Below are 19,139 nucleotides of genomic sequence, written 5' to 3' on the forward strand. Positions count from 1 at the left end.
GCGCGGGGGCGGGGGTGGGAGAGGAGTGCGCGGGGGCGGATGAGCGTCTGCGCCTCGCGGGGCGTCGAGGCTGGCGGCCGAGATGCCCACAGGCTCGCACACGCGCCGCTCCGCAGGTTTCCGCCGACGCGGTGACACTGCCGAGGGCAGGCTGAGGAAACCGGGTCGGAACTCGGAGCTCCCGGGCCGCGGTGAGGCCAGGCCGCCACCGCATTCCCGACTTCGCTTCCCTGGCCCCGGCTCTCAGTGAGCAGCTGCGGCGAGGGCGTAGCCGTCTCCACCGGGAAGGAGCCCCGGGTGGGGACAGCGTGGACTGAGCAGGGTGTCCGCGGGAGTCGGGTTCTTCCGTCTGCGGTGCCCGCCAAGCAAGAGTTCCTCCGACTTCTCGGGGGCAGCCGCCGCACATCAAAGATGCTGTTTATTTGGCTTTCTGAAAAGAAGGACAAATGAACAAAGAAGAAAAGCTGGGGGCCGTGGGGTCGGGGGTGGGCCGGAGAAGGGGTAAAAAAAGGGACACCCTCAGTTCCGAGCAAATTTTTTAAGGTGGGAGGCAACTTTGGGAGCCACCATTTTATCAGTCCTAAATCTTGTGAAAACATTAAAGTGACAAAGTGATTTTGTTTGTTTTATAGTATCTAATTGGGCTGCTTTGCAGACCTAATGGGATTAGAGGGAGGAATCGTTTTCCGCCACTGCAGAATAAACTGATACATTACTACCAGCCACAGGTTTTGAGGACTGTACAGCTTGTCTTTTTTTCTTTTGTTATTATTCCTCTGTCTTCCCTCCTTCCCCCTCCCGCCAAATAATTATTTGCTAGTAGATCGTGGGAAAAAAAAAAAAGAGAGGAGGGGAAAAAACCCCTAGCAGCACAGGACTATAATATATATCTATTTATTATATGTCTTTCGGTTAATTCCTGATCTGAGGAGCGCTGTTTTTCACTCCCATGCGAAAGTCACCAGCGGGTAGGGCCTGATTGCTACTTTTCATGCATAGTTTTAGACACAAGAGGGCATTGTGACGTCGCGCCCGGCGGCGCCCAGTCGCAGGCCGAGTCCGGCAGCCCCACGTGGGGGCCCCGCGCTCCCATTGGCCAGCGCCGGGCGAAGCTGCCACATTATTTTGTTACTTTTCAGTCCCTATTTGGAACTGCTCTCGCGGCAGTTCAGACCTCGTGCTCGTCTCCCTCGCCTGTCTGTGTGTGGTATCCGCAGGTCCGGGGCACTTTTTTTGGTGCGAGTGTGTGTGTGTGTGTGTGTGTGTGTGTGTGTGTGTGTGTGTGTGTGTTTGGGGGGATTGTCGGGGCGCGAGAGGAGAGCCGAGCCGAGGGGAAGGAAGGAAGCCACAGAGCTCTCCGGTCTCGGGCTGCTTCTCTCCTCCAGCGCTCTCCTGCCTGCGCGCTCCGAGGCAGCGGTGGCGGCACCGAGCGCTCCTCGCTGGGGACTCGGCGCTCGAGCTGGGAGCAGCGAGGACCCCTTTGCTGCGGCTTCCTGTGCCTGCTGGAGTTAGGATGCCAGGGCGGTTGATTCCCACCTACTGAGCCCGGAGTTTCCTCCTCGGCCCTGGGAAGGGCTTGCAGCGGCGGCGGCAGTAGCAGACAGAACAGCAGGCTCTCCTCTCCGAGGGGGGGCGTCGAAGCGCCCGCGCCGGGCTCCCGCCCTCACCCTCCGGCGCTCCTGCGGCCCCAAGCCGCCACCCCGGTGCCTGCCTCCTTCCTCTTCTCGCCGAGAGCCGCCCCTGGGATCGGACCCGCGCGCCCCGGATGCTGGGGCTGCCCCGGCGCGCCTCCCTACTGGCGCGACGCGCTGAGTGAACCGGAGGGCGCCCGCGCTTGCCCCAGGAGGGGCCCCCTAACCTCGGGACCCCGCTCTGGACCCGCCGGGTAGACGACGATGTCCGCTCAGCCCCCGGCTCTGACGCGCTCCACGCAGCGGGGGGAAGGCGGCCGGCCACAGCCCGCCGAGCCCTAGGTGCACAAAGCCCGCGCCCGCCGCCCGGCCTCGGCGCCCGTCGACGACTTTGCCGCCTGCTCCGCGGCTCTTTGTCTCCGCTTGGGGCGGGCGCCCGACTCTGGGATTTCGGTGTGAGAGCGGGCTGGGGGGGCCGGGGGCGAGCTCTCGGTTTCCCGGCCGCCCCCCGCTCGGGCTTGGCTCCCCCCTCCCCTGCACCTCCCCTGCCCGGGCTCTCGGCGCTTCCACGCTCTCGGAATCACGACCCCTCCCTGCCATGTATCCGCAAGGCAGACATCCGGTGAGTAATTGCAATTCGGTTTATTTAAGCATCTATCATGACAGGGTAAACGAGGCAGTTTATCTGGCACCTCCATTTTGCTTGTTGCTACCTTTATAGTGTGTGCGTGTGTGTGCGCGCGCGCGCTCACACAAAGGGGATGGGGATGGGGGGGCGCCGTGACGAGAGGAGGTTAATTCCTCCCTAATGGCGTGGGGGGCTGCCAGTGGTCTTGGGGGACTGTTTTCACGCTGTCCCCCGCCCCCTCGCCTAAGTCTCCCAACTCACTCGTTGTGTCTCCCCCGCCCCAGAAGGGAATGGGAGCCCCTTCGTGAAAGGAATGGGAGCCCCGCGGCCAATGGGGAGAGATTAGCCCCCCCCTCCCCTCCCCCGTTGGGGAGCTGAGAAACTTGCTGGAACGGTTCTGGGCTGTGAGGGCGGCCCCTATGGGGGGGGGAGGTGCGGGGGGAGAACGGGGAAAGCCAGTGAGGGGTCTGGGCAGCTTGGAGCCGGGTCTGACGCCCCCGCCCCTCCGCTGTCTTGTCCTCGCCGGCTTCAGGCTCCCCATCAACCCGGGCAGCCGGGATTTAAATTCACGGTGGCTGAGTCTTGTGACAGGATCAAAGACGAATTCCAGTTCCTGCAAGCTCAATATCACAGGTAAGGCCAGTGGGGGCCGCCCCGGGGCTGGCGGGGCGGGGGCATCTCCGCCGCAGCTCCTGCCACCACCCCTAGGGGACCGAGCGGGCTCCCGACCCCGGGGCGGCGGGGCGGTCCGGGCCTCCTCCTTTTGTTTCCCCTTTCCGAGCGCGGCGCCTTAACCCTTTGCTGCCGGCAGCCTCCCGGCTCCCTGCGCCGCCCCCAGGGTGAGGGGTCGGGGCGCGAGCCGGCTCGCTCCGGGTTCTGGGGGTCGCGAGCTAGCGTCGGGGTCCCGCCCCCCCGTGGCCCGGATAAGTCCACTCTCTCGGCCGCGGGAAGTTTCAAGTTGTTTCACTCCATCTCCGCGTGTCGGGTACCCAAGCCCCCCTCCGCCCGAGGCTGCGGGATAAGGGGGTCCCCCCGGGGGGAGGGTGTCAGGAAAGTGACAAAGTGGCTCCCAGAGGCCCTTGGGTTGGGGCCTCGGAGGAGGCTGTGCAGGCGCCAAGTCTGAGCCGGCTCCTTCTGCCCTCGCAGCCTCAAAGTGGAATACGACAAGCTGGCGAACGAGAAGACGGAGATGCAGCGCCATTATGTGATGGTGAGAGGTGGCCGGGGCGGCGTGGGCCTGGGGAGCCTGGAGCCGGGTCCCCTGCCCGGCCTCCGCTGGGCAGCCCCGGAGCGCGTGTAATCCGAGTGTGCCCTCTGACCCTTCACCAGCCTCCCTCAGCCCGGCCACTTGGAGGAGGGTGGGTGAGAGGAGGGGCAGAAAGAGAAACCCAAACCCCAGGCCAGGCACTTGTGCACTTCCTTTGTGCCCCATTAATTTGTGTTTTGAAGGTTTCCCAGAGGGCTGGTTGTCTTATCTTGGCTAGTAAGATAGGGTTGGATCAGCCTATGTCAGGGTTGGATAAAAATCTCTCTTAGAGATCTCCTGGGAGTGTTTGAAAACTTCACTGCTCTGCAGCCCTGGGACCTAGCCAGAGTGGGACATAAGGCCCCTCCGCCTACCCCCTTTCTTCCCAGGGGTTTCTGACAGTGGAGGAGCCTTTTAGAGGCTTTTGCCTCCACTGTACACTCAGGGATCCCCCAACTGAGAATCTCATCGGCCCTGGGACAGTGTGTAGACGTCCGCCCTTTTCCCAGTGTCTGTTCCAGCAAGTTTAAATCTGTTGGTGAGGAAGGCACCGGAGGTCCTTAAGCGAGGCTCCCTGCACTGTTTTCCACATAAGAGACCTTGGACACATTGCTAAATAACTCTCAGAGGACGAGAGGGTCCCAGTGTACACATGATTCCCTGTTGAACCAGAACCTTGTATAAACAGGATATATGGCACAGACAGGGCTGGTGGGAGGGAGGGCCCCCCGCTCTTCATAATACTGTTGCACATAGGATGTTCTGTTGCAATGAGAACAGCACTCATGAGCCGGTCTTCAGCTCTGCAACCCCCTTATAGCTGGCTTTGGGCTTTGACTTAAACTTTTTCAGCAAATGTATCATAAAAGTACCATTTTGCCAAAACCTTCCCCAAAGCTGATTGTGGAACACAAACAGACATCGGTGTTGTGCATTAACGGCAGTTCTTTTTACTTTTAGTACTACGAGATGTCCTATGGCTTGAACATTGAAATGCACAAGCAGGTAAGTGCTTTAACATATATGTCTAGTTTTAAGAATTTTACCTAATACACAGATTTTTTTAAATGGTCCCTCCTGTTTGAAAATGAGCCTCGTTCTTCTGTTCCTCCTCCTCCTCCTTGAAGAGTGAACGGATCCAGCCCTTGACATGCGGGGTTTGAGGCTTGGCTGATTTCTTGGACATGTTGAGCTTCTAGCGTCCGAGCTTGTGAAGTTTGTCCTGGTGTTGGATCTTGGTGGAGGAGGAAGGAGCAAAAGAAAAGTTGTCCGTTCAGGATCTGCTTTACAAACTCCTGAAACCCAGAGGTGGCTGGCTGCTACTTGTTTTAATGTAAAATTTTCAAGAGGAAAGGCAGGAGGGTTTGTGTGTGTGTGTGTGTGTGTGTGTGTGTACAAAAATACGATGTTCTGCCTTGATGAGATTAAACTTCAAGAGTCTTAAAAGCCAGGCTGAGCTGTCAAAATTTAAGGGAACAAGCCACCAACCGCTTAAAAATACAAAGCCAGAATGAAATACAACCCAATACCTTATGTATATGAGGCAACTTTTTCATCTCCATCTTAATGTGAAGGCGGCCACAGTCTTTCCCATTTTTCAGAGAAGGAAGATGAAGCCGAGAGGTGAAGTAACAAGCCTGGGGCAGCCTAGCCAGGACTTTTGAGATGGCTGGGGGTTGAGCTCAGCTTTGAAATCCTGAAGTCAAACCAGTTTAGCTAGTGTGGTAGTGTGTGATGGATATGTAAACTACCCCGTATTGTCACTCTTCTAATAACAGTATACCTCAAACTGGGCAAATACAAACACCTTTATCTTGGTGCATATCAGTAACTCATCCTGGGTGCTGGGCTGGGCTGTGGGAGAGGCCTGTTTGTGTATTTGTGTTCCGAGGTGAGGCCGCCTATAATTTGGCTTGGCCAGCGATTAGCATTGACTTGGCAAGGAGAAATGGCCCAGGCCGGTTGTTCTCTTTAACAATTGGTGTTCTTGAAATCTCAGAAGACTGTTGACTCATTCTAGCCTTTGGTGACCGTGCCTTGAATGGATTTTCTGCTCTAAATGAACAGTGGTTTACAAGGTTTAAATTTCGCTCTTTAAGGGGGCAGGACCCAGGGCAGGTGAGAAGGGCAGGTGACCTTTGGAATGCTTGTAGATTCCTGTCTGCCCACTCCAGTGGCTTCGCAGAGAGTCTTTGGAATCTAGTTTCCTTTCGCCTCCTGGAGGGACCCCCCCCCCCCAGTGTCGGGTGAAGGGCAGCCAGAAAGGGACCTGAGTTTGTTGAGGAATCTGGGGAGGCACATGAAGGCTACCAGGTTTTTACTTCTTGACTCACAGGAATTGTAAACAGACACCACTTTGTAAGTAAAGATGTTTCTCCTCGGGAGTCTGGGCTAGAGACTGCCCAACTTTAGGTGGAACTGACTGGGTCTGACTGGTCCAGTAAGAATGTGTGAAGTGCAGCCGGGGTCCCAGGTGTTCAAGGACCTTGGGCTGTTATGCAGGATGCCACCTCATCCCTTTCTCCACTCCCTCTTTTTTTTTTGTCCTCAGCGCTTGGTATCTTGGGTGTGTTTAAACAGGGTAATTGCACCCAGGTTTAAAAGTTATAGCAGCCGTTCTTCTAAGAGCTTCGTAATTAAGGTGTAATATGTCGTTGCATGTTGAGGTCTGCGAGGGTGGTGCTCCCCGTGTCTGTGAGTGGATGGTTCTTTGGCACAAAGAATCCACCTTGGCTGGTGGAGCGAAGCTGATCCTGGAGTCCTGGGGACACTCTGAATCCAGGAAGAGTCATTCGCCTTCCTAGCACATTCAGTGGTGGGGTTTGCATAAGGAGCAGCTGTGTGCATCTGGGACTTCTGGCCAGGCCCCAAACCAGGTTCTTAGGGGGAGAATGCCTGAGGTTTGGCGACATGGTCTCATTTAATCCTGTCAGCTGCCAGAGGCAGATAGATGTATTCTTTGCCCCCTTTTTGTAGGCGAGGAAACTGAGGCTTCAAGGAGGCGAGGAGGGCAGAGCTAGGACTCAAATCTGGGCCTCTGGCTTCTAAACAGTACTTTACCCTGTTTGCCACTCACCTTTGCCTTCCAGCCTCAGCTCCCACTTGCTTCCCAGCAGGAGTGTTCCGTGCTCTGAGTTCAGTGCCTTTGCCGGTTTTATGGCAATCTCTGAGTTGGGCGAAATCGCCCGATGGCTGTGTAGGAACAAAGAGGCAAGGAGGTGAAGAAACCCTGCACTGAGAAATGCAGCCCTGACCTCCTGGGGCTGGCCCCTCCCTAGGCGTGCAAGGGTTCTGCAGAAGAAAACCAGCCACTAATTGTAGTGTGGGTCTTGGGTGCATTTGGCGGATGGTGGTTAGGCCTGAGCAAACAAGTTTATCAGCTGACCTGTTTAGCGGTTGACTGGTGTTTTATCTGCACACACAATCAAGTGACTGGAGTGCTTGAATTATTCATGCAGTGTCCTGCCCTCTAGACTTGACTGTTCGTGTGATTACATCTGCCTGGAACAAGCAGGCTGGATTCTTCATCTTGAAGCTGGGGGGGGTGGGGGGTGGGGGTGGGGGGGTGGGGACTGTCTGTACTTTTATATAATGGATGCTCTCCAGAACTAGCACCTTGGGGAGTGTGGCAGTCTTCAGCCTGCGCGCTCGCGCTCTCTCTCTCTTTCTGTCTCTCTCTTTCTCTCTCTCTCACACACACACACACACCTCTTACCAGCACCACGACATATTTTTTTCAAAAGCCCTTTGGTGGCTCTATGGGAAATGCCTATTCGTTGGGAACCTCAGGTTCTGCCAGATGGGCCTGAGTATTGACGGAGGGCAGCTGATGAGGTGCGTCCAGCCCGTTTTTATTTTACCGAGAGGTTAAACTCACTGTGGCTGGCTCCTTTCCTGGCTGTTTCTCTGTCTCCCTCTCCGTTCTTTTTCCAAGCTGTCAGATCCCAGAGAGGCAGTAAATGGTTTCTCCTCCCCTCCCTCCCTAATTGTGGCAAAGCAGAGGTTACAGCATCATGGGCCTGGCCCGAGATTTCAAGAGGTCACCCACCTCCTCCAAGCCTCTACTTCCAGGCAGAATGTCAAGGGTGATTCAGCAAGGCCAGGGAGGCGATGATGGCTGGCCAGCTCGTCAGTTCCCTTCTTGTTCCCGCAGAGGCTGACGCTCTCCACTGTCAGCCACAAATCACCAGCGTAGAAACAAGCACTCCAGAGCAGTCGTAATGCATTGGGTTTGAGGCACTGATGCTCTGAGAAGCTGGGGCAGGCCGTCTTTTCACCCCCCTGCTGGTGAGCGCTAAGGTTTTGGAAGAGCATCAGAGGCCTTTTGATTTGGGGACAGTGTCATGCCCCCACTTTCCTGTCACCGAGCAACACTTCTTCTAACTTTCTGTTCTAACTGGGAGAGCCCTTTGGCATCTCCTGCAGACCTTTCAAGTCACAGATGCGGAAACTGAGGCCCAGGCAGGGGAGCCGAGGTATCCAGTCCCATATTAGCAGAGGAACTGCCGCTGCCACTTTTCCTCCTGACCCCAGGTCTCTTAGCAAAACTCAAGAAATGAAGAGCGCTTATTTACTAACTAATAGCACTCTGTGTCTTTAATTATTGTTGCTTCTTTCTGCGTTATCTCAGGAGGCTAAGGCCCCAAACCTGGCAACACCAAAGTCCCCCATTTCTGGTTGTATAACCATATCAGATGAATCATCTTTGCCTGCCCAGGGTCCTCTTCTGAACCGCTAGCTATTTGCACAACTAATGATTCAATGCACCTAGTGATAAACACAATGCATAACTAGCAATCCCAGAGGTAAGGGTCACAGGTAAGGTAAAGTGATAAAACCTGTGACTCTTTCACCTAAGGATGGGGGTGGCCATGAACATGGCTGAAGAGGGAGATGGGACATCTTCATTTGTCATTGCCCTTCTCTGGGTCCTCACACCTACATAACAAGGGGCTTGGGCTGGAAGACCTCTAGGGATAACATCTTGAAGTTTTGTGGCCGCTGTGAAAGTGTGGGTGGCCAGAGGGGGCCAGCAGGTGGTGAGGTTACCAAAACCCTGCCCGGCAGTCAAGTCTGTCTTGGTGAGGAGAAGGTGGAACACTCAAATTGAAGGGGACCTGGGTCTTCATACTAGGGCAGTGCCTATTTGTGTGGCATCTGAGTCGAGCTAAGAACAAAACCTTTGAGTGTCATTTATTTTGGTCAGAATGCTGGCATCCAGGAACTGCTCTACCCACTGGTTTCCTTCTGACTTTCTTGCCTTGTCGCTTTTCTCCGGAACAGTCTCTCCTCTCGTCACGCTGGCCTGGGGTGCCTGCCTTGCTCCTTATTTAAGACTCTCCATGAATCCTGCTTGGACCAGGAGCTCCTGGAGGGCACGGAGCTCTTCTTTCTGTCTGTGGCTTCCTCCTTCCCCAGCTCGAACAGGAAGGCTCTAGCCTAGGTCAGAGGCCCTTTGTTTTCTTTTTTGTTGTAGGAGTGAGTCAGCCAAGGGATGAATTCCCTTTTCCTTCCTGCGCGGGGGGGAAAATGTTTTTCCATCCCGTTTGTACAAAATCCTGGGATGCCAGGGGCAAAAAGGTGATCCAGGCTAGACCTCAGTGGTGTGCCCTGCTGCGATCTGCATGCAGGAGATCCTCCTGCACCCCCATAGCTGGGGGGCAAGCCTCTCTGCTCAGGACTCCTACGTGCACTTAGCACATCATGGGTGCTCAGTAAACACATTGCTTTTTCTTTGGTCAGGATTACTGGGCCGTCGGAGGGTGTGAGTCGGAGATGGGGGTTGTTCGTTGCGGGCTGGCCGCTGGCTCTGCAGGCTTCCTCCTGCTTCTTCCTGCCGCTCACCATCCAGTTTCTCCATCAGTCAAATGAGGGGGTTGGACTGATTCCCAAAACGATTATTAGGGGCCTGGGAATGTGCCGGGTGTGGTCTGGGGCTTGTTCCACAGACACCCTTCCCTCCACGGGGGAGTCGGGCATCTAAATAAGTCATTGCAATGCAGTGAAGTAAGTGCTAACAGGGCCAGTGTCACAGGAGGAGCCCCCGGGGACAGAAGGGCTCATCCTTCCTGGGAAAGGGGAGTCGGGTCAGAGAAGACTACACCGAAGGGCTGTTACTTGAGCCGCGTCTTAAAGGGAGGGCCGCATTCGTTAGGCAGGAGCCGCCAGTGGAGGCTCCTCCGGGGGTGGCAGCAGCAGTGCTTGGAAAGGCAGCCAGGTGTGTCCCGGAAGCCACAAGTCCACAAGTCTTGGGAACGGGGCGGGGAGGGGGACTCCACTTGGGGCAGGAGGTGAGGTGGTGACATGTTGCAGCAAAGTGATCTCCAAGGCCTCTCTGCTCTCACACTCGCCGCTCTGTGGCTCTTCGGTCCCCAGATGGCTCTCCAGGGCTGGCCCAAGTCCATCTGCCGGGCCGGCGGGGTTGGGGGGACCGCTTCCTGCAGTCTGTGGCCTGCTTCCCCACCGTCATCTGCTGGTTTGAACTTTACTCCCCAAAGTGGCATTGTCTTCTTGCTCATATTGGTAATTCTGTAATGACTGGTTATGACCTGCCCCCTCCCCCATATTTAATTCTCATCAGCCCAGCTCTCCACTTTGCTATTAATGATAGCAGCCAGCAAAATAGCTTTCAACATGCCATTGACAGTCTGGTTTAAGAGAGCACTTGAAGTAGTGCTAGACAGCTGAAAGCACCCATAATTGTGTACCGGAGTGAGAACTGCGCACTCAAGGGCCTTGTTTTTATATGCTTAAAGGGACAACATCTTGTTTTCAAGATCACAGCCAAGATGCTGTCTCTCCCCTTCTCTCTTTGCTTTTCTCCCTTGGCTTTTGCTTTTCTCTTGCCTTTCAAAGTAAATGTTCCTTCTCAGGTTGAGGCTAAGGAGAAACTTAGGGAAGGGGGGGAATTTCCTGCTGCCACAGAAGTAAGGTTTGGTGCCGCCCCCGAGGGTCTTCTGGAGGAGATAATGGGGGAGTTGCAATTCTCCCCAGCAGTGATGTTGAGTTCTTTTGTCTGCTAGGGATGTTGCACGGTGAGCATGTGGGTGGAGCGAGCAGGCTTCCAAACTGTCACCTTGTCACCGTGGATGTGCAGGCAGAGGCCATCTGACGGGGGAGGGGTCAGCCTCTGGGGAGTCAGATCAGGGACCTCGAAGTCCCTCAAATCAGATTCCAGGAGGTCGTTCTTCTGCAGAGGCCCCTCTGGGAATCGTGAGGATGGGGAGGTCAGGGACTTGCCTTCTTCAGGGGAGGTTCATCCCAGCTTGGGATGAGCCAGTGGACCCATTTACTCAGCCCTGAAGATTCTGCCTGAGAACAAAGACCTCCGTCCCCTTCACCCCAGTGATGTCACGACTTTGAAGGTTCAACAACCTTTTAGGAAGAGGCTCCCTTCACTTGCTATCACCAAAACTTGCCCTGACCAATTGCGTCCTTTGAAGGGTGAAGGAAGAACCAAGTTCCCAGGAGTGGGGCTGAGATTCCAGGGGAGCCCCTTTGGGGTTGAGTCTGGCTGTGGCCATTGCCCTGTCCTCTCAGAGGCGCCCCGTTTCATTCACCCACCACATGAGTGACACAGGCGGGGTGCTGGGGCAGCTGCCGCCATCTCCAGATAATCGCAAGAGAAAGCCTTTGCCAAGGATAGAGTGAAAATTTGATCTTCCAAATATTGTAGATTATAATAATACAGCCTTTCATATTTCTGTAGCACTTCATTGTTTGCAGAGCAGATTAGACATTTTCATCTTAGAAGCCTAAACTCACAGGCATTTGGGTCCAGGACACACACACCAGGAGGAAAGCATCAGAGCCTGACACGAAAGGCCTGGCGTGTGAAGATGACCTGTATACTTCAGGGTGCCACAGGGCTGTGTTCTTATACTGGGGCTGGGTTTGGGAGGGGAGGAGGGCGGTGTGGAGGCTCTGAGCGCCCTGAGGGATGAGACCATTCTGTATCCACAGAGGCCCCTGAGCCCATACCAGGTGCACAGTGTGCATTTTGTGGGGGACTCCGGGACTGTTATGTTCCAGTTTGGGGGTCTCCCTGACCCTGTATAGCGTCACGGACCTTCTGGGAAGGATACCAGGCTTTCTCAGGTTTCTGAGAGAGGCCTGTGGTTGCGAAAGTCTTGCTGGTAGGAAGAAATATGTGTCATAAACCTGTATTATAACGTGTCTCTGATAGGCTTAACCATTCCCCCCGCCCCGTCTCACATGACAGGACAGTTTAAGTGTGAGAGGGGAAGAAAGGGAGGGAGGTGAGGAACGAGATAGTTGGGGAAAGATGATAAAGCAGAGATATGGGGGGGGGGGGATAAGGAATGGGGAAGAACCAGGGAAAGCATGCTGAATTTGGATTACAGGAGGACCTGAGTAGCAAAGAAGCAAGGGTTAATGGCTTGGAGGTAAATTAGTAAACGATGCTTGTCATGCCTTAGCTATCTATTTGGGCCTGGAGTTCCAAGTGTTGGGGCCTTATCTCATTGCCCTTTTAAATCCTTGATAACCATTGTTCACAGCTCTTCGACTTTTTTTTTTTTTTTTTAATTCCAAATGAGAACTTTTTAGTTTGTCCTGGGAGGCTACATCTTCCCTCAAAGGCAGAAAGAGTTCTTTCCACCAGTCCTGCAACCTGGGGGCAGGGCAGGGGACTCTTCCTGCCTGGTTGGCTGGGGAGGTTTTGCTTTTAGACTCCTACACCACCCAGCCAGTAGGTGAGGACTATGTGACAAAGGGCTGGGGGAGGAAGGGCCCCTACCCGGTCCCCAAACACTTCTCAAGGGAGAGCCCTCAACAGGTCCGTCCTGCTCCTGGTCTGAAACTGAGCATCCTAGCAGGGACGTGCTTTGTGAACCAGTGGTGATCTCTGCTGGGGCGGAGTGGGGCAGTTTAGTGTGTCTAGGGGGCAAAGGGTGGGAGGCAATCCTCCAGCTGAGGTGCTAGTGGGGTACGGAGACTATCAGACTTCCCGCCCAGGAAGAGGTCGGGCAGACTCATGGGCCTGGGAGAAGCTGCAGGTGATACCAAATGGTCTGGAATGAGGGGCTAAATGGCCTGGTGGGAAGAGAGTACCCATGAGATCGGGCAGATGGAGGTGGTGAGCGGGCCAGGGCTGATCAGTCAGTGGGTGCTTTAACCTCTCCTTAAACCCTTACTTACTCCGAGAAGAGAAGGGGGCCCTTCCTCAGAGTCCCCTTACCCGTGGAGAGTGCTGCAGTCCAGAGCTCATCTTGCTTTGCCTAAGAGCAGAAGTCCTAGGGCAAGACTCCGGAGGAATTGAGGTTGATGGCCCCATCTCCTAGGACCTCACACTTTATCCCAGAAAAACGGTATCCCCATAAAGCCAGCCCGAAACGAGGAGAAGCATTAGAGCCCCCCAAAGAGCTGCCCTCCTCCTGCCACAGTCCTCCCACTGTTGGCTTGACGCTGGTCTCTGTGTCATCTGGCACTTGTGTGTGGCACCGGGGAGCCTAGCCTGCAGGAACTCCTTAAGGTGGTGGTGGTGGGGTGTGTGCATGGATGGTCTTCTCTCTTAGCCTTTTCCGGTTTCTCTCTAATCTCTTACCTGGTTCTCACCCCACTTCTCAAGGGATCTCCACCTGGCTGTCCCTTGCTATCCCCCTGACCAGGCCCCTGTCTTAATCCCCCCCCGACCCTGGTGCTGTAGGAACATTGGGCATTTCCCAGGCCTCCAGGTGGTGGGTCTTTGATAAACCCTTTTTCATGAAGGTGCCAGTGGAATCAGAGTTTGTCTTTCAGAAATCAGTTGGTTCTCGAAGGGGTATCCTGGGAAGTTAGGTGCAGAGCACCAGGGGCTGGGAGACGGCCTGTCCTGGTGGCTAGGAGACAGGCTTTGAAGTCATACAAACTTAGTTTTGAGTCCTAGATTAGGATCTACTGGCTGTGTGACTTGGGACAGGCCATTTGCTCTCTGCGAACTTGACTTTGTAATGGGAATGATGAGACTGCCTACCTATTAGAGTGGTGCTGCCTGATAGAACTTTCTACAGTCGTAGAAGTGTCTGTCTTATTGTCCAGTATGGTAGCCACCAGCCACACGGGGCTGTTGAGCCTTGGAATGTGGCTACTGTGACCGAGGAACTGAGTTTCAAATTGAACTTTAATTAACGTTAGCTAGCCACGCATGGCCGGTGGCTTCATATGTTGGACTGTGCAGTTATAGAGAGTGTTTTGAGGATAATGTGAAATGATGCATATTAACTGCTTAGCACAGTATCTCCCTTGTGTGTGGGGAGACCTCAACAGGGGATTCTCACAACGGGACAGTCCCCAAAGTTGCCAAGGCCTCAGAGAGCGAGGACCCAGCTCCTTGGTGTTGCACATGTGGTAAGACTTCCCAGAGCCCTTTCTCCTTTGTGACTTGCTGGCTCCACATGCCAGCCCTACAGTGTGGACACCAAGAGCCCCACCTAACAGTAGGAACACTGACGTTTCAAGAGGTTAAGTGACCCGATTGCAGTCTCACGGTGGACCAGGGCGGGGTTCAGAACTGGAAACTCGGCTTGTTTCATTTGGACCAGTGATCTTTATCCAGAGGCCACATCAAGGCGTGGTCTTCTGTGGTCTCCATGCTGGCCCACCCTCAGACCCACCTGTACATCAAGGCTTTGATTCCAGTGTGGGGAAGTCCTCAGACAAAGCTTTTTAAGAATTCGGTGAAACATGAGTGTCAGCGACGTGTAGACTGGGATTTCTCAACCTGGGCACCGTTGGCATTTGGGGGCCAGATAATTCTCTGTGGTGGGGCTGTCCTGGGCTTCCCGGGATATTGAGCAGCATCCCTCGCCTTTACCTCCTAATTTCCAGTAGCACCGCTTCAGTTGTGACACCCAAAAATGTCTCCAGACACTGCCAGTGTCCCTGGGGGAGCAAAATCTGACCTGGTTTAGAACCCTTGATTAGGGGGAGGAATTCTGGCTCCAGAGCCGTTGTCTTGCTGTGTGACCTAGGGCAGCTGGGCCTTCTCTGGGCCTCATTTTCCCCATCTGTGAAATGAGATGTTGAATGTGCTGGTGGTTTGGGAGGAGGCCAGTCTGAGAGGGAGCCGATCCTTTAAGCAAGTGTCTAAATAACTGATCTTGATTTTTATGGCTTATGAAATGCCACCATTCCTGCCATCCTTGTCTGGGGAAGAGAGGCCCCTCTGACCCTTTTAATCTAAGGAAGGGCCATGCTCTTGGGTTGTGAACTCAGTGGTGGGGTGGGTAAAAGGGGACTGTTTCTGCCCACAGTCAGTCTGTTCCTTCCCCGACACCTCTCATTTTCTCCTTCCCACCACCCAGGTTTCCCAGAGAGCCCCTGTCCTTAAAAAGTCATAGCGCTGACCTTACAGGGAGACTCCCAAAATTTAACGAGCCACCTCTGCAAGGGTAATGTGACTTTTACAGCCTGTTGAGGGGCAGTGGGAGATTTGCATAATGTTCCAAGGGGGATTAGGTGGCTGGGGGTTGCCATGGCAACGCCTCAGGGATGAATTGAGAATTTTCCCTCCTGGCGGGAGTTGGCCAGTGGAGTCTGGGAAGGTGGGGGAGGGGACCAGGGGGTTATCTGAGGGGAGGGAGGGAGGGATGGGGGGGTTGGTGGGGTCTGCCGTGCCTGGGATGAATGGGCAGTGTTGGGAGAAGCTGTAATCTGAAAAGGCTTTCCCTGTTCCATCTACACAAGCAAGCTCTTTGAGGGCCATTCCCTGGAGTGGGGGTGGGAGGCAAGCAGAGTTTAATGTGTTTGGGAGCCAAGAAATTAAAGTGAACAAATATTTAAAGATTATTGGATCTTGTTAACAGGAAGCCCGGTGGATGGAAACTGAGAGTCTGAGAAATGAAAATCTCGAGTCTTAGAGCCAGGGAGGGACTTGGCTGTCATCTTTCCAAGTCCCTCCCATGGAGTGGTGTCCACGCCCATGTCCCTGTAGGGTTGCCATTGAATGCTCCCCAGGACGGGGTACTCTCTTGCACACAGCACCTAATTCGTTTTTGAGAGCTCTGATTATTAACTTGGACCCAAATCTGCCTCCTTCATGCAATGGAAGCTGAGGTCCTAGCACAGGACACACCTGGGGCGGAAATGCAGGTCTCCAGACTTTGCGTTGCCAACTCTTTCCAGGGTCAGTGGCCTAGATGCTTCCTCTGTTCTCCCACCCACGCCACTCCCACGCTTCCTCACTCAGCGTCACCATTCCCAATTCCCTTACTCCCTAGACTCTTGGCAGAAAATGTCCAAGATTTCTGGTGGGCACAGAAAAGGAAGGCGGGATTCCTTTCAGGGGAGCACGTGGGAAGGTCATGTCACAACTCGGGGCCCCCAGACTCCCTTGCTTTTCATCTGTCCTCGCTGGGTAAGGGCAAGTGTGTTAAATCCTCTCTGCCATCTTTACTCTGTGTGAAGGGCGCAGGGACCAGTGTCACAGGCTGGCCCGAGCCAGCATCCCCTCCCTTCCCCTGGGAGACAGATCCTCAGGGTCACATCAGGGCTGGGCCTTTTTTTGTTCCAAGCCCTCCCGACATAAAGAATTCAGCAGGCTTCCTCGGAAGCATAAATATTTAATGGCGTTGTAGTTATATATAATTTGATCAATATGTCAGTGCTAAAAGGGCCTTTAAGGAGGTTCACCTATCATTGAGTGATCTGTGATGTAAACCTCCCCAGCCCCTGCAGGAGCAGGGGTCATTATCTCCCGGGCTGCTGAGTGGGTCATTTATTCCCCCCTTCTTAAAGACATCGTGGAGCTGCTCTCCCCTAGAGCCAGTGCCTGGTGGGGATGGAGCAGGGCCTGGGAACCCCGCACTGGCTTTTGCTGGAGGCCTCACACCTCCCTGTCCCTGGACTTCCTTCTCTCTGGTGATAAAACACCCACTTGCTTTATTTCAGAGCTCTCTGAGCTTGGTCCGAGGAGAAACTGCTTGGCAAGGATTTTCATCTTGTAGTCCAATAATTGAGGGCCTATCAATTTAGAATTGCCTAGGAAATGCAGTGGGATACTTTAAGGTAAAATTTGTCAGATGCATTGTTCTGGAATCTCCCAGTATTTGATTGCGGGGTGACTGTGGCACCTGGCTGCTGCAGCTTCCTGCTTCTGCGTGGCCCCTAGCCTCTCCCTGTGCCCCTGTGATGTTAATTCAAGACGAGGCAGACTCACTTTGAACACCCCAGGACTTGAGTCAGAGAACCAGGTAAAACCCGATCCAAATTCAAGAACCCCAGAGCAGACCAAGTGTCCACCCCAGACACACATGCTTCAAGAGGAGTAACCCAAGGCCCAGCCACCAGTCCAGAGGTCACATGGCCTGTCAGACACAGAGCTGGGCGGGGGGTGGGGGGGGGGGAGCACCATTTCCACGTGACTTGGGGTGTAACTCACGTCTCACATAGGTATCTTTTCCTTAGCTCATTTTTCTCGCACACGTCCACAAACGGGGCTCCAGAATCACAGCACGCTGTTCTTCCCAAGACGCTTGTTGTCCCGTGAAGAAATCCTTGTTTTAGAAGTGAAACCGGGAACCTAGGCGCGGCCCTTTGGCTGCCTAATTGCTGTTACTTCCCGCTAAATGAGACACCTTGAAGAGCCCTTGCTTGGCTGTCTTCAGCTCCTTGTGAATCACGGAAAGAACCAGGACAGGAGCTGCTTGACACTCACAGATAGGACATCACTGCTCCTTGTCTGCTCTGTGACTGTTGTGTGCAGTATGGCTGATGGACACATTCGAATGGTTTGTGCCATGAAGACTGGTCCTGGGGACCAAGCCCAGCCAGCCCCAGCCTAGCCCACTACCCGGCATCCATCCGTGTCTCTAGTTGGCTTGCCTCTTCTCTGCCTATCCTTTAAACTCGCGTTCTGGTCTGTTTTACTGAGCTTTCTGGAGGAATCGTGTCACAGAGCAACTCAGGAATGTTTAGCATTCTCAAACTCTGAATGATGGCTCCTGGATCTTACAAGTTATTCAGTTCATTCCTCTGTTTTGCAGACAACAGAATTGAAGCCCAGAGGAGGGAAGGGATTTGCCCAAAGCCATGCAGCTAGATTGGAGGCCGAGCTGGGAGGCAACGCCAGGTCATTTCAGTGTGGCTCCGGGGTCGGAACATGTTCTTTTAAGCGGCCAGATTCCTCCCTCTCCTTGTTTTTATTGCGCTGAGGTTAGAATGAAGTGTGCATTTTCAAGAGCTGATCGGTCCAGATGACCTGGCAGTTTAAATACCGGAGAGACGGTCTCCTGAAAGTGGCTGTCGGCTTGAGCAGGCAGTTAAATTAAAAAAAAAAAAAAAAAAAGCCGAAGACTGGCTGGGTGCTGCCGGTCAGGAGCAAGAGGTTACTCGGGGTGTGGACCAGGGGCAGATTCCATCTCCCTTCATTCAGTGTCGTGGGTCAAAGGCCCAACGGATGGGAACAGCAGCAAATGTGAATGCAAGGGTGTGGCTGGAGCAGTGTACTTTGAGAAAGCTCTGGCGCTCTCCGTTTACAGCAGGTTGGTTAGAGGTTCTGCTCTAATGAGATGATGGCGTGAATGGGAGTCACTAAGGCACGTGGAGCAGACTACTCTTTGGGAAACTACACTCGCCCCCCCACCCCCCATATTGTGTTGGGTCATTTATTGCCTAACAGTCTGGACGGAGACACAGGGCAGATGTACCTCCTGCGCCTAGTTGAGAGCGCAGATTCCGGATTTCGCAGGATCTCTGTGCATGCTTCTCTCTCTGAGCGGCTTCTCTGTCTGCGTTGAGTAGATTAGTTCCTTCTGAGGAACGATGTTTTTCCACCAGCAAAGCGGCCTTCTTTGAACCACACTTGAAAAGAAACTTTCAAAGGCAGCACCAGACTCCCCAAACACCTTTTTCCAAAGGAAGCCGTCCTCCCGCTGCCTGGCACCCGCCGCCTCCCAGGTTCTCCTCCGAGGCTCTGACTCAAAGGCAGTGGCCTTTTGGGACCAGGATGGAGGAAGGATGAAGGTCCACCCCGTGAACCCCAGCTGCCTTATTGATAACAGGGTGCCGTGTAGGCCAAAAGGAGCTTTCCAGCGTAGGATCTAGTTCTGATTTGTGATTTGTGACCTGTCCCAATTGTTAAAGTCACACGTCTTGATTTTTTTTCTTTCCTTTCTTGGAAGTGATGTTTAGAGCTTGTTTGAGTTGGATCAAATGCTGTTTTAACAGCTGCCCTAATCGGAAATGCTGTCAATTATTAACCCTGACAGTAGTTTTTCTTTCAAAAATACTTCTCTGAGCTCTCTCAAAATGTCAAAATTTGGCTTCTTGGTAGGAAGACGTTTAGAGACGTTGCTTAATTGCCAAGCGTCAGTTTCCCCATCTGAAAACTGGAGATTTATAAGAAATGCCTTCCCTGTAGGGTTCTTGTGAATTCACACATGCAAAATGCTTGGAACAGCTGGGTCGGCGGATGTTAGCCATTATTATTATCGTTGTTGTTAAGAGTGGTTCTGTCCGGTCAACTTTCTATTTGCAGGAGCTTCCGCTCCTGCCGTCACCACCCTCAAAAAAATAAACATGAAAAAAGAAATTGTTTAGGGAACAGTTTTCCTGTTCATTCTTTGACGCACCAGCGTGCGCTGAGCCCATTCTCAGGGTTGGATGGTCTATGTAGAGAAGACCGAGGCTCAATTCC

At 53.7% G+C, this 19,139-nt stretch overlaps 1 protein-coding gene across 4 annotated transcripts in view; it reads left to right on the forward strand.

Moving 5' to 3' along the window:
• The first annotated feature begins 1,152 nt into the window (after window positions 1–1,152).
• Window positions 1,153–19,139, forward strand: part of TLE3 (TLE family member 3, transcriptional corepressor) — a 48,213-nt gene continuing 30,226 nt past the window's right edge. For all 4 annotated transcript variants that reach the window (XM_061180130.1, XM_061180132.1, XM_061180131.1 and 1 more), the window contains exons 1-4: window positions 1,153–2,253; window positions 2,792–2,892; window positions 3,406–3,469; window positions 4,466–4,510. In XM_061180130.1, coding sequence (XP_061036113.1) covers window positions 2,230–2,253; window positions 2,792–2,892; window positions 3,406–3,469; window positions 4,466–4,510 — 234 coding nt within the window. In that variant the 5' untranslated portion in view covers window positions 1,153–2,229. The remainder of the gene's footprint in view (window positions 2,254–2,791; window positions 2,893–3,405; window positions 3,470–4,465; window positions 4,511–19,139) is intronic.

This window comes from Eubalaena glacialis, chromosome 2 (genome assembly GCF_028564815.1).
Source record: "Eubalaena glacialis isolate mEubGla1 chromosome 2, mEubGla1.1.hap2.+ XY, whole genome shotgun sequence".
NCBI classification, from domain to species: Eukaryota; Metazoa; Chordata; class Mammalia; order Artiodactyla; family Balaenidae; genus Eubalaena; species Eubalaena glacialis.